Source organism: Malaclemys terrapin, chromosome 2, assembly GCF_027887155.1.
Source record: "Malaclemys terrapin pileata isolate rMalTer1 chromosome 2, rMalTer1.hap1, whole genome shotgun sequence".
Classification (NCBI taxonomy): Eukaryota; Metazoa; Chordata; order Testudines; family Emydidae; genus Malaclemys; species Malaclemys terrapin.
The window spans coordinates 2016191-2030909 of NC_071506.1; the positions used below are offsets into that span (position 1 = coordinate 2016191).

The following is a 14719-nucleotide window of genomic DNA, read 5'->3' on the forward strand; positions in this document are numbered from 1 at the left end:
TTTCAAAGCTATTGCTGTGTCTCACTTCGTGTCTTGCTTCAGTTTAACCATCCCTGTTACAAGGCTAGGGGGATTCTTGAGCTGAGACACTTCTGTGCACACTTACCTGCCATCTGCTTTCTGTAGGGCCAGTGGGCACCTTAATAGCAAAGGCTTGTCCGTGTGGGCTGGGGCTGCATTCTTAACTGTTCATCCGAGGGGTCGTGCCCCTGTGGCTTATGGCCTGGTCAGTCTACAGCTACAGAACAGGGTCTCCTTCGCCTAGTTCATCGGGCAGGTCCTTGCCTGGGCTCCACCATGGAACCCATTCACTTGAGTAGCCACTGTCGGGGACTGAGTTATTTGGAGACTGATGCAGAAACACACTAAATTGAACGTACCAGGATCTCTCATTAACAGCATTCTGATCAGGGTATGGCTGTTAGGTATATCTCCATAAATTATATTATAACTATCTCCTAGAACTGGAAGAGACCTTGAAAGGTCATACGAGTCCAGCCCCCTGCCTTCACTAGCAGGACCAATTTTTTGCCCCAGATCCCTAAATGGCCCCCTCAAGGATTGAACTCTCAACCCTGGGTTAGGCAGGCCAATGCTCAAACCACTGAGCTATTCTCCCCCCCCCCCCCCCCCCCCAAGTCTGGTCACAGTGCAGCTGCTTGGCTTCCCAGCTAGTCACCTGGAACCACAGCCCTCCCCATACCTCTTGTGATGCAGCCAGGAACACTTACTGGCCCTCCAGGGTTATGCTACGGTGTGGCCAGCTCTACAGCTGAAGGTCCCCCAGCCAGGAAGAGTGCCATTCCTAGACGCTCCTGTCTGACCAGCCATCTGTCGTGTCCCCCCCCCGCCCCCTCCCCCCCCCCCCCCCCCCCCCGGCACCATGAGGAGCAAAAACCCTCTCCCAGTTCAGGCAGTGCCTCTGAGGCACTGGTCAAATCTCACCAGTCCCAAAGTCAGACTTGCCAGCTGTCACAGGCTTCCTCCCTGTGGGGCCTTTGACAGCCAAAAACTGAGTGGGGAAAGCAGCTCCCTTGTTAACTGGCTACACAGCCCCACTGGGCTGGGCTGGCAGCTTACGGAGAAGTGGATCTGGACTAACTTTTCCTACACCTCTTCCTAGCGTGGAATGGGAAACGCTTTGTGTTTCTAAACAGAGATCTGCGCAGTCCCTAACATGCAGCATTCCGTCTGTGTGCAAACTAGCCTGTGTAACCCGCTTGTCTGGAATGGCCAGAAAGCTGGGCGTGGCTTTGGGTGGTGGGACAGGACTTCCATTACTAGGCTGGCTGGGCTCTTACTTGCTTATTTTTTGTGCTAATTTCCTTGTACCCCAAGAAAATCACTACTTTAACCCCCCCCCCCCCCCCCCCCGGGTTCTCCTGGGCCCAGGGTGCTGCTTACGCTGAATGCAACTGGAAAAGTTCAGAGGCTTCTGTAGCTCCGAGTTCCTGCTCAGAGAAAGGTTCCCGGTCCCCCGACAGCGGGGTGGTGAGAGAGAGAGAGGTGCTCTTGGTATTCTAGCCGTATGCAGGATGCGCAGACATTGACCCTTCCAAAGGCAATTCAGCATTTGGCATATGACTGGTGTAGCTAAGACTGGGTACTGCAGACCAACTCTGAAGAACACTGCCGTGAAACACTTGGGATTCAGGACTGAGTGGAATATACAGAACATGTAAATATGGTGACTTTGTTCAAACCACCTGAGGTGCCTTCTTTTCTCCTTATTCAACCCCTCAGAGCTGGGTGACTGGATAAATTGCCCCAGTCAAAGGGCTTTGCCATCCAAGTTGTGGGTAGCTGGTGAATGATCTGCCTGAGATGCTGAACTGGAGAGCTGTTCTGTGTATGTGAAGCTGGTATCCCGAGTAACCTAGGATGCTACATCACCTGCTCTCACATTCTTCCACTTGCCGCTAAAACCATTTTCAGCCGTCGTGAAAGAGACGACATGGGAATTACTTGCATATATTGTAACGTGCATTTTCTGAAACCAGTTTTCTGGAGGCTTCGGCTGCAAGGAGCTGAAGCTGGTGATGGATCTGAGCAGTGTCTGGCTCTGGATGCAGTCATGTAGTACAGCGACTAAGATGGGAACAGCTTGGGTCACCCTAGAATTCAAGGGGTCTCATGTCCCGAGCTTGGTGTGATCCTTCGCTGCTGGAAGCGTGGTGGTGTCCTGTGCAGTACTGTTGTCTGAAGTTAGCGGTGGTCTCCTGCCCAGCACCTGCGCATGCCAAACAAAGGGTCCCTTCACCCTACATAGAGACGAATGCCTGATAGATCCATGACCCCAAATACAGGAGATGGATTTAGAGTGAGTTTAAGGTCAGAAGGGACCATTAGATCATTGTCTGAGCTCAGGCCACCATCCAGCCACAGAAATCATTGCGGCCCCAGGAGATTGGACTGTTCCGGGCCCCAGGTGGAGAATGAGGCTCTGGGGTGCCCCGGTGTTCGAGGCTCCTGCAGTGGTAGGGAAATGATTAAATGAGCCTCTCCTAGGAGACTCTCCCCATTGAAAGATGCTAAAAAATTTGGAGAGGGTTCAGAGAAGCCCTGCCTTGGTGCTGGAGCTCCATCCATGCACCCTGCCCAAGAGAAGGGTCAGGGTGGACTTGATCACTGTGGAAGTACCGACCTGAGGAACAACTATTGACAATGGGCTCTTCGATCTAGCAGAGAGGTCGGGCAGGATCGAATGGCTGGAAGCCGAAGCTAGACCAGTTCGGACTGGGAATGAGGGTAATGAGCCCAATGGTTAATCTAACATGGGGTGTGGTGGATTCGCCGTCACTGACCATTTGTAAATCCAGGCTGGCTGTTTCTCTGAAAGCTGTTGTAGGAATGATTTGGGGTTGTCTCTGACCTCCTGTCTAGCACGGGCCAGACTGGATGCTCATAGCGGTCCCCTTGGTTTTGGAGTCTGTGAATGAATGAGGTTATTGCTGACAGTTGTAAGGCTCTAAAGAGCATTTTACCCCCAGAATTCAGTCCCTAAAGTTGATGCAAACTAGTTCTGTAGGAAAAACCTTCGTGATGGAAAAAGTAGAGAACAGCAGCGTGTGATGGGCCGGATTAGACATGGAATCCAAAATGGAGCCAGGATTGCCAAACGAGGTAGGCTTGTGCCAGTAGCCAGTTAAAGCATGCTGTTTGGGGAATTCCGGCCTATGGCAGATGTCCAGGACTGGTTTGGTTCTTGTTCCTAGCTGCTCCGGTCTGTACAGATTACTTGGAACCCGCTGCGGCTCATCCATGCCTCCCTGTGTTTGGGGAGGACATGGCTAGTCCATCAGGGCTCCTGCAAGAAGTGGCAAGGTGCCGGCAACAAGCAGCACGGTCTGTCGTGCACCTGTGGAGCAGAAACCCTCTCGGGGTGGGGAAGGGCATCTCCGCGAGGAGCAGCTGCATCCATTGTTCTTTAGCTAGTCTCCTTCATGCTTCCTTACTCCCCCTTCCTGGGAGCCCGTGCGGCAGCTGCCCCAGGTGGGTGATCAAGAGTTTGCCCATAAAAGGGGATGTCTCAAAGTGGCTAACCCAGCAGCTGCCATTGGTTTAGTGCATTCTGCGTGCAGAGGTTTTTCCCTTTATCCAGCTCGTGTTGTTAAGGCGCCCTCTGTGCGTCCCCTCCAGGAGGGAGAGGGAGAGCTAGATAAAAGGACACAAATACAAGGCAAAACTGCTGAAGAAATATTTCTTTCTTTAGCAGTCATGTGTATCCATTTAATTTCCATGTGTACAATGGTTCATTCTATATTTTCCATCATTAGTCTGGATTCTGGACAACGCTGGAGAAAAGATTATATACTCTCACTAAGGAGAGCCAGGATCTTTTGGGGTTTTTTTGCGGTTACACAACTTTTGCTGCAGAACATGGCGAGTGCATTTACAACAGCAGAAGGAACTTTCCTTGCTCAGGAATTGTGCGCACACGCAGTATTTCTGCACCTAGAAAGGGCTGCATCCAGTCCCTCCAAAACTGTGGAACCTCCTTCACCGCAGCTTCGTCGTAGGGCTACTGGCAAAGTTAATAGCATGAGCACAATGGTCTTGGGTTAAAAGTCCCTGACTCTGAGCTGTTCTTTCTAAGGGATTTTGTTTTCTTTACCTGTGTGGTAAACACATTCCTCTTTCTTGTATGGAAGCCTAAGATTTAGCCATTACTAATATTTGTTTTGTTCTGACAGGATAACGTATGTTTCCCATATGTTGCTCTCTGCTTGCAGCAAAATAATCCCTACCAATAAAATATTAATGCGAAAAAACCCAACCCCCTTCTTATAGTAGCTCTGGACTTCTTCACTTTTCAGTCTGTTGTCTTGGATCACTTTAATGGCAAATGTCCTGGTGGAAATGGAAGTAGCCGTGAGTTATGGGTTTGTCTCACTCCAGCTAAAGCCCCCTCATAACTCATTCAGTCCTCAGGTACCCTCGCGCCTCTGAGTAACCCCATGCACCACTGTGCAAGATGCTGTCCTGCACGGCGGGGTGCAATGACCAGCGCTCCCCGCCAGCAGCTGCTCCTGTTCGCTGCAATACAAACAAGTCGCATGCAGAATCTCTGTCTCTCTCTCCGTCCAGCTGTGCGGTGGAAGCCCTGAGCGCCATGCTGACCCAAGGGGGCAGTGACGAGGTGGTGAAGTCCGTGGGCAGTGCGGGAGGCTGGGAGCTGATGAAAAGCCCTGAGAGGCACCACGATGGCATTGCGCTGCTTGCAAGGTAAGAGGAGTTCTTCAGGCAGGCTGGGATCTGCTGGAGCAGGGCAGCCCCCGGGAAACGGGGAGCTAAGCAGGACCAAGGGGGGGCTGGGAAGGATGCCGTGGCACCGCACATCTCCGTGCTTTGGGACCCATGTTAGTCCTTTAGATCTGGAGCGAAATCCTCCCCCCGGCCCGCGCGGGGCCATGCGCGAGGAGTGGCTGTCTGGGGTGGACAGGTCTCGGCCCTGCACAGTGACGTATCGAAAGCTGACCTGAAAGAACGGAGCCTTTTCCATTAGTGCGCTGTGCAGCATTAGCAGCCCGACCACATATTTCTGTACCCCTTCCAGTGTCCAGCTGCGGGCAAATGGCCGGGCTAGGGCAGGGCGTGGGCAGGCCGCGGCCCTTGTGGCGTCCAGGCACATAGCGATGCCTACTTCAGCGTGGGCTGTGCCAAGCCCCACGGACCCTGTTGGCTGGATGTGCAGGGGGTGGTTGGGACAAAGGGCGACTGCAGCCGCCGAGCTCCAATGGGGGGCAATGGTGGGACAGTGCATCAGGGCCAGGGCTTGGTAGCACTGGGCTCCTGGCTTGTGAAGCGACCTGCAGCTTCCCCGCTCCCAGTGCCAGCTGGCTACCCTTGTGGGCAGCCGGCAGCCCCGGGCCCAGAGGAGGGAGGGCACTGCAGGCTGAGCGCTGGGGTTCACATGGCTAATGGCGGCAGCGCCCAAAGGGGCGAGATGGGGAATGCGAAGATCAAAGCTACTCGTGCCTGGAAGGCAAGGACAGGCGCTTGACCCGAATGCGGTGGAGCAGGGGAGCCGGACTCTCGGCAGCTCGTTTTGTCTGGATTGGAGAGTGGTGGCGGAGGGCAGGGGAGGCGGGTTCAGGGGACCCAGACAAGGGCCAGCACGAGGGATCTCTGCACTGACAGAGGACACGGGTCACAGCTTAGATGTCTCCTGTGCTTTGAATCTGAGGGCTGGGAGGTCTCCCAGCTGTAGGCCCTGGAGCAAGGGGTGCCCCGCCTGAGGGTGGGAGAAGTCCCTGCCCTGTGGGCGATTGGCCCTTGTTGGGAGGGTGTCCAAGGCTTGGACTGGAGTTCCTGGGCATGGGGGGGGGGGGGGGGGGCGGCTCTGCTGGAGAACTCTTCTTGCCAAGACGTATGTTCCAGCTGTCCATCCTGGGCGTAAAGGGCTAGGCAGCCCCGAGCCGGCGTTCCTCGGGATGCCCACACAGCTCCTCGCCCCTGGCGCTCAGACACACAGTCGTGGGGCTTGAGGGGCTGTGACGAACTGGGCCTGTTCTCACGGTGGTCTGTGAATGCTGACAGGGGAGTGTTCTGGGATAGTCTGCATTGCAGGATGGGATCTGCCCGAGGGCGCCCGAGGGCGCATACCTGAGTGTGTAACATGAGAACCCAGGAAGGGGTTGAAGGGGAGGCGACTCCTTAGCCCGGGAAACTGAACAAAGGCTGTGGGAGGGGTCGCTGAAAGGAGAGTGCTGGAAGCAGGCAGGGAGAGAGGGCTGGGGGGCAGAGATGGCTCTGACCTCCCAAGGGGGGCTGGGCTGGAATGCCCGGGGACCCCAAGATGGACCTAACTGAGGGGGTCCCTGTTGTCTGTGCCTGCAAGACCTGTCTTGGACTGTATTCCTGTCATCCAAATAAACCTTCTGCTTTACTGGCTGGCTGAGAGTCATGGTGAATCGCAGGAAGCCGGGGGTGCAGGGCCCTGAGTCCCCCAATACTCCGTGACAGGGGCGTTACCCTGGTTTGTTTTGACGACAAAGGGAAACGTCCTGTCGAAGCTTGACCTGGGTTAGGAAGAAGCAAGTGAAACTGTCTGGTGGCTCCGGGCACTTCAGCCTGAGCTCTGGAGGAGGCCAGGAGACCTGTGGCTGTAATCTCCCCGTCAGAGCTGCCGTGTCAGGGTTGGGCGCCACTGAAGGTGGGATGTGCCTGGGCTTGGAGGCCTTTCGGCTGGGCCGCTGCCAGGGGTGGCTCCCGTTGCCCAGGCCCGGCTATCCTGGATTCCTGCTTAGACTGACTAGAACCAGCTGTTCCAATGGGCTCCGGGCTCCGGCGCCCTTAACGCTGGCCTGGGGAGAGCGAAGGGTTTACGTCGGCAGTGGAGCCGAGCCTTGTGCTGCTGAGTTAGGAAGGCAAATGCCCCCTGCCGTGTAACGGGGTGTGTCTCTTCCAGAGCGATGGCTAAACACGCCGGCCCAAAACTCCCTTTGATTGCGAAGAATCTCTTCCCGATGCTCAACAGCGTGTATGACAGCCAGAGGATCACCACCACGGCCTTCGTCGCTGAGGTGAGCGGGGCCGGGCCGTCCCCTCGGCTCCTTGGCATTGGCGGGAGGGGTTCTCAGCAGGCTGGCGCAGCGGAGCAGTCCCCTTCAGCTCCCCTGCCCCTCTGGGAACGGCGTAGACGTGCTCGTGGGAGTCCCGCTCTTACCACGTCGGGGCCACGTGCCAGCAAGCCCTAACCTTCCCCTTCCTTACATACCGCCGTGAAGAATGAGGTGAGTCAGGCCCGTTCCTGCTGCGAGGCCAGCAGACTGTAGTGCAAACGCTGGGCTGCTGCCCTGGTCTCTGCTCCCCAGAGCAGCGCTGCCTGCCGACAGCACAGCTGGAACCCTGCTCCTAAACCACCTTTGAAATGCTCGGCGGCTGGAGCAGCCTGGGCTTAGGGCCCTGTTTTTATTTTCGGCTTGGCTGGGGGGGCTGCAGGCCCTGCTCTTGGCTGCTGGCCCACAATCTGCTTCAGCTTTCGAGGGCGGTTGGCTCTCGGGCCTTGCAGGGTTTAAAATAGCAGTTTTGCCTCACCCTGGAGCTTGCGGGGAAGGAAGCCGCCGCCTGCGTCTCTCCCCCTCGGAAAGCCGATGAGGTGAGAGCTGCCGTCCCTTCCTTGCCAGGGGCCGAGATGACCAAGCGGCAATAGAGAGGCGTGTCGGCTGGCCTCCAAGCAGCCGGGGCATGGTGCAGAGCCGGGCGTGGTAGAGCTGCCTGGGCATCTGCCGCCGGCTCTCTCCCTTCCCTGCCCCTCTTGAAGTGCGAAGGCCGGCTGGTGTCCCCCCCGACCCAGCAGTGCTAGGGGAGGGGGTTGTGTAGCACCTCCTCCCCGAGGCCGAAGGGGCAGTGGAACAAGCACCCTGGAAGAGCCAAGGGGCATGTGGTGGCCCCGGCCTCGCCTCCTCTCAAAGCCGCAAGGTTGGTTTGGGGCAGTCGGTCACAGAAGGACCAGGGGGCTGTGAGCGAGGACCAGTGCTCTGCCTGGATCTACTGAACGCTCCACGGATCCGACCCAGCAAAATGGCTGCTAAAGCCCAAGGGAGCTAGTCCGCCCTCCAGAAGTTTGCTTGCCTGGCCGGTATCCAGCCGGGCGATGAGTGGGGGAGGGGAATCCACCTGGACACCAACCTGGGGCTGGGTCCCAAAGCTTCAGTGGCTGAATTGCCCCAGCTGGCTTCAGGGAGTGGGGTAGGTTCTGGAGTCAGTGGCCTGGCTGGCCCAAGCTGCAGCACAACCTAAGGCTTCCCCTGAGCCCCCAGGGCCTCCCAGGCCTCTCCTGCGTGTGTGATCGTGGTGCAGGGACCGACGCTTTCCCTGAGGCCTCTGCAAGGCCGAGAGCAGCCCCTCTCCCTGGGCAGAGTCGTCTGCTATCACTGTGGCTGCGGCTCAAGCCAGGGATGCAGTCAGTGTGTCGTCGTCTCTCTCAAACCCCCCCCCCCCCCCCGCAAGGCTGCTGCCTGGGGTCTCCTTGGCCAGCCGTTGTGATTGGGTTCGGTCCATAGATCACTATACAAACCCCTGGGGACTTGGGTTCAAAGGTGTGTGAACGTCTCTGCTCTGCCTCCCTAGTCTGTTACCTGTGTATTGGGCACTGCGGGGATAGTGCCCAGTTGTGGGGAGGGGTCCGAGAAGAGGCCCCAGACTGAGTAAAGGGTTAGAAAACCTGCCGTACAGTGAGAGACTCCAGGAGCTCGATCTGTTTAGCTGAGCAAGGTGCAGGTTAAAGGGTGACACGATCACAGTCTGTAAGTACCTAAGTGGGGAACACACTTTTGATAATGGGCTTTTCAATCTAGCCGAGAGGCCTGACACGGTCCGGTGGTTGGAAGTTCAAGCCAGACAAATTCAGACTGGAAACCGGGCCGAGACTTTTAACCACGAGGGCAATTAACCATTGGACCAGTTTCCCCAGGGCGGGGGTGGATTCTCCGTCACTGGCCATTGTCAAGTCCTTGCAAAGCTCGGCTCTAGGAAGGTTTTAGGACAGTTCCGTGACCTGTTACACAGGAGGCCGGACTGCTGATCCCTTCGCGCCCTGGAATGCGACTCGAACTGTCCCCTGAGTTCCATGTCACAGGGCGGCCGCCACCACTGGCCTGTATCTTCTATGAGCTGATGGGCAGGGTGGCGCTTCCTCTTGGCGCACACTCCCCCAGAGGTCCCCAGGGTCTCTATTGCGGGGTGTCTAGCTGCTCCTTGGAGTGGGTTCCTCTCGTGTTTGCAGCATCGCTCTCAACTGGAGGGGGTGGGCCTGGAGCCCACTAGGAGAACAGCCCTGTGATCTCCATTTCGCTAGGTCTCCTGGGACTTCGCGCTCGCTAACCTCCCCGGCGAGGGGTGCTGTGTGCCGTGCTCTCAGTTCAGCTCCACTCTCCAGCCCCTCTTCTTCGGTGAAGAGCTGGGACAGTAGCTGCTAATACCTGGTTCCAGACATTCATTGGCTTTAAACCAGAAGGGATCTTTGTCCTCTAGCCTGACGCTTTGCACACACACCTGGGCCTTTCACCCACTATTTCCTGGCTCAAGCCCACAAGAACTTGCTGAGCTAACAGCTTTTTAAAGGCTCCCAATGGCCAAGGAGCCCTCAGATCCTTTGGTAAGGTGTTCAGTGGCTAATTGCCCTCACCTCAACTTGTCCCTTATCCCGCTCGAATTTGTCTCGCTTCGGTTTCCAGCCCCGGGGACGCATAAGGGAGCGAGAGGCATTTGCAGGCACCCTTGTGCAGGGTCTCATCCCAGGACCCTTCCTTCTCCAGGGGACGGTGGTACTCTGCCCGTCTAAGGAGCTGCAAGGCCCTTCGCTGCCCTCCTGTGGGCGGGTCCGTGTAACCTCTGCCTTCTCTCTGGGGAGAAGTCACTGGCTGCTTTGGGCAGAGGGGCGGGGAGAACCGAGGCTGGGTTGCTGCCTGCTGTGAGTAAAGGTGTGCGATACCATGCAGCTCTGCTGGGGAGCCTTTCCTGTCGCCCCTAGGCTAGCTGGCCCCTTGGCCCCCCTCACGTGTGGGTGTGCCCCACATCCGCCAGCCGGCGGCAATGGTGCTGCTAGAGGGCAGCTCTTCTCCACTGGGCTAAGGGGCTATAGCAGGGCTACTGGCCTGGGGCACCCTCCTACGCCCGCCCGCCAGCCAGGGCACGGATTAGAGCTCCCTGGAGAGGAATTCAGCTGTGCAAGTGGTATGGCTGGGGAGCGTCTCTGGGGTTACCGGTTACAGAGCGAGGCTCTCTGGCCGCTCAAGAGTCCGTTTTACACTGCGTAGGGACAGGAGCGTCTAAGCACTGGACGCGTCCTGCCCCAATGTGGCCTGGCCGGGGAAGATCGCCGTGGAGACTGGCATTGCCTCACACCAAGGCGCTCTGTCCATTCCAGCTTCTGAACAGCAGCGTGGTGAGCGACCTGATCCTGCTGGAGTCCATGATGGATAACATGACGGGCCGACAGAAGGACCCCTGTACGTTGGTGCGCATGCTGGCTCTCCGGGGGCTGGGCAACATCTCCGCTGGGTCGCCGGACAAGGTGAGAGCGCCCGGTGCATTGCTGCACGGGAAAGGAGCCCAGGGCTTTGAGAGACCTGGCCTGCTTAGCTCTTGGCTAGAGCCCGGGGACTTCTGCCTGCTGCCCCGGGCGGTACCTGACCTGTGCTCTGTGCAGGTGTCGGGGGAGGGGCAGAAGTACTGCCAAATCGGGGAAGTCCCCTTGCTCTCCCAAGCTCCACCCATGCATGCAACTAGCAGGGTGCAGCTCTTCGGACAGCACCGCCCCTCTGGGACGTGTTTGGATCAGCACCGTTGGCTCTGAAGCCGGATTGCTGACACCCTAGGGAGAGGAATGGGGCGGTTAAGACCGTCCCCCACCACTATTGTCTCTGGCTCTTCGCAGAGACTCGGGCAGGTACGGATTGATTTGACTCACATTTTTTGAAAGTTTCTTAACTTAAAACATGAGCCCAGATTCTGGAGCACAGGCTGCAGCCTCCTGGGAAGACCCGAGTTCCCTGGGCTCGGTCAGGCGCCAGCCGAGAGAGGCTGGGCACAGGAAAGGCCAGCACACCCCAGGGAGATGCCCTCAGTCTTGGGTCTCGACTGGTTCCTGGTGATTCCTGCGCTAGTCTGTTAGCTAATGGATACCTCCATTGACAGCCGGGGATGGTTATCATGGGAATCCGGCCGGCCACACCTTAGCACGGTGTCTGGCCCTCTCGAGGCCTGTGGTTGGACTTGTCCGAGTCGGGGGAGAACAGACCTCTCCTCTGATGCGGCCAGTTGTGCTGTTCCCAGCCACTGCAGCATGGGAGAGCTCAGTTGCTGGGAGAGGGAGGCGTTTCCAGATACACCTGCAGTGGGAAGTGGCTGTTTTAAAACCCCTTTCCTGTCTGAGAGGCCGCCCTGGAATTTGCCTCCCAGCCCATTGTAGGCCGAGGAGCCCAGCTGACTGTCACGTGACCTGAACTGCCTGCACGAACTCTTCGGCTTTCTCTACCTGCTGTCTAATCTTCGGCAGTACAGCAACTTGGCAAGCGCCCGTTCCTACGCTCAGGCCTGTGCCAAACCCCAGGGAGAGGTCATGGACAGGTCGCCCTTCAGACAGACAATAACCTACTGTGACTTGACACTAAAATATAAGTAGCTACTAAAAATACCATTCTGCTGGCGTAGCTGTAGTCAGTCCCTCCTGTAATAGCATCCGGCTCCTCCGCCTTCTCCTGCAGGGAGCAGAGCAAAGTGCTCCCCAGGCGAGCAGGGACTCAATGAACTTCCCCAGCCGAGAGCCTGGCTGCAAGTGTGTACACCTGCTCGGCGTGCCCGAGAGCAGCGCGCCCACCGTCTGCCCAGCTCACGGCTGTGTTGGCACCAGGCCAGGAGCCGGGGGCTGCATTTAATGCCAATAAAATGGAGCACACTGCAGCGACTGTCTCTTTATAAGGTCGGTGCCCTGTGGAAGCTACAGGTCCCAGCTTGACCCAAGGCATGGCTGACCTGGCTTGCACAGGGGTGGTGAACTAGAAGTGAAGGGCCCTGGATCCATTTACAGCTGCCGAGGGGCATCCAGTCCTCCAGGGCGCTTGTGGCCAGATGGCCACAGTGTTCCGAAGGCTTTGCCCCACGCTTGTAATACCACGTCAATGACGCTGCAGGCGTGTAGGTTGCAAAAGTCGAGTGGTCAGGATGGCATCCGCTGCTGTAAACGTAATTCAGCTCCCTTGTGCCTGTGCATTATCCTAAAGGCTTTAGTTCTGTCCTCACATAGGATTATTCCACAACCTGCACTGATGGAGTAACTGGTAGCAGTAGTATGCTGTTATCCTCTGTGGATTAGTAACTACAGGGGATGATACGCTTTGCCAGTGGCTTTCTCAACTATCTGCAGACGGCAGAGAAATGGGGAGACTTCGGGTTCCTGGGTTCAGTCCCAGGCTCTGGAGCGAGCAGTGCTCACGTGTACTCCTGCAGGCTTACCCCATCCCTCCCCCTTCATCCCTGTGTGTTCAAATCACATTGCTGATCACCAGCAGGGGGTGCTGAGAGCACAAGTCTCCCTGTATCTGGACCCACAGCAGCCGTGGTAGGTGAGAGGCGCAATTCCAAGGGAAGTCCTACAGCTCTGGGCTGGAGCATGCTCCGTGCAAATAGTGTCTTCGGAGAATTTAGCCGCTGAACAGATCTCTACTGAGCATGTGCAAACTGATTTTTTTTTTTCTTATCCCTGGGCCAAGTTTGGGCAGATTTTCATGGAGCTGGCAAAAGGCACATCAATGATGCCAGGGTGACCCCTGCCAAATTTCACATCCCTGTACTAAAGCATTGGGGGGCAGGGCAGGAAAATTCCCCCCGCCCCCAACCTCATTCAGCCATTTTTCAGAACTGTTTTAACTGAAGCTCGGGCTTGAAAAGAAACAACTCTCAGTTCTTAGTCTGGCAAAGTTACAAGCCCCTGTTTTCAGTTGTTTGCAATAGAAAGTGCTAGTGACGTTTTTTAGAGATGATGCTACAAGCTCCACCTAGGAGAAATCCTTCCACGTGGCAGTGACATCATGACCTCCCTGAGTGCCGCTTAGATCCCACCCACGTAGCCCGGCACGTGTCCCACAGCAGGGAGTGCTTCGAATGTGCGACTTCCTTCCGCAGGTAAGGAAACACGGGGCCCAGCTCCTGGCTTCCATGGTCAATGGTATGGACGACAAGGATGATCCCGACAACCTGGTTGCTCTGGAGGCCATGTCTAGCCTGTCCAAACTCCTGGACCACGTGGAGGAGAGGGACATCCGCTCCATGCTTCTCCATATTGCTATCCGCATCCGCCCCTTCTTTGACAACGTAAGGCAGAACCCGGGCTGGTTGGGAGGGAGCGTGAGCCAGGGTGCAAAGGGCTTGGGAGCTGTAATGAGGAGAGGAGCCTGCTCTGAAGTGGGGGGTCGGAGTCTTCTTCAGCATGTCAGGGATGCTGGGAGGTTAGGGCTGAGGCGGTGTGGAGGAGCACAGAGGTCTAGACCACAAGCTGGTTTTCTGGCAGGCTGCCCTACCCAGGAGAGACCTGGGCTGCTTGGTAGCTAAGCAGGGATCCTCTGAGGTTAAGTTACAACATCAGAACGGCCAGACCGGGTCAGAGCAATGGTCCATCCAGCCCAGTGTCCTGTCTGCTGACAGTGGCCAGTGCCAGGTGCCCCCGAGGGAATGAACAGAACAGGGAATCATCAAGTGATCCATCCCCTGTCGCCCATTCCCAGTAAATAGAAGGCAGCATCCTAGCTAGAAAGTAGATGCCATCGTGGGCTCCCGCCCGGGCCACAGGGAAGAGTCGGGGAGGGGAGGCTGGCCGTGCCGGTACCAGTGTCCGGGAGTTGCTGGGTTCAGCATCGTGGGGCATTGGCTGGCAGCAGGGCAGTGGTGGTAGCCATGGGACGGGGGTTGGTCTAGCTCGGCGTCCTAGGAGGATGTGCTTAGTGCTCCAGGATAGAAAGGTTGGAGGAGCGGGTCAATGCTCCATGGTTACAATTCCTCTGAGAAGGGAGCAGGCCAGGCCAGTGGTTCTGAGGGCGGCGATGTACCTGCCCTGGGAACGGCAAAGCAGCGAAGGACCCAAACTAGAGCAGAGTAACTGAAGGGCTGAGCGGTGAAGATGACCTGCAGGTATCTGGAGCGAGTTAGCGAAAGGGGTGGGGGCTTCTCGGAGCACGAGGCAATGGCGAGAGCACAGGGCCTGCCTATGGGAAGTGGTGAGACTAGTGACCCTGCTCTCTGCACCAGAGCTTACTGACTCCTTCGGAGAGAGGATTGAGTCTGCTGAGATCTCTCCCAGTCTGTGCCCTCTGCACCTGCCTTGTGAGCCCCTCCCTTGCCTCCTCGGGTCGGTCTTTGCTCCTTCCCCTTCCGAGAAGCAGCCACCTCCCTGCAGTGCTCCTGCCTGTCCATGGATCTCGCTCCCGCCCCCCTTCAAATATTGACAGGCACCGATTTCCTCTCTTCCCACTCTGGCTTCCAGTCTGGCTTGTGCTCGACTCTCCGGTCTCGAATGACCTCTTCTTGGCCACGCTTCAGGGCCTCTGCCCTGCCCTGTGCACCCCTCTCCTGAACAGCCCGGATGCTGCCTGGCTGCCCTTTCTGTATCCTCCCCTGGGACGTCATCCTCCCTTCTCCTGCTCTGCACCCGGCCCTGGGGGACTCTGCTGACGGCTCGCAAAGCTTGCTCTGCCGCCAACCTGTCTCTTCCATCCTGGCC

General features: G+C 57.1%; 1 protein-coding gene across 2 annotated transcripts in view; it reads left to right on the forward strand.

The window, feature by feature from the left end:
• The window catches only part of MROH1 (maestro heat like repeat family member 1), a 111503-nt gene that overhangs the window by 82284 nt on the left and 14500 nt on the right, over nt 1-14719 (forward strand). For both annotated transcript variants that reach the window (XM_054018485.1, XM_054018486.1), the window contains 4 exons: nt 4588-4725; nt 6911-7025; nt 10373-10519; nt 13129-13317. In XM_054018485.1, coding sequence (XP_053874460.1) covers nt 4588-4725; nt 6911-7025; nt 10373-10519; nt 13129-13317 — 589 coding nt within the window. The remainder of the gene's footprint in view (nt 1-4587; nt 4726-6910; nt 7026-10372; nt 10520-13128; nt 13318-14719) is intronic.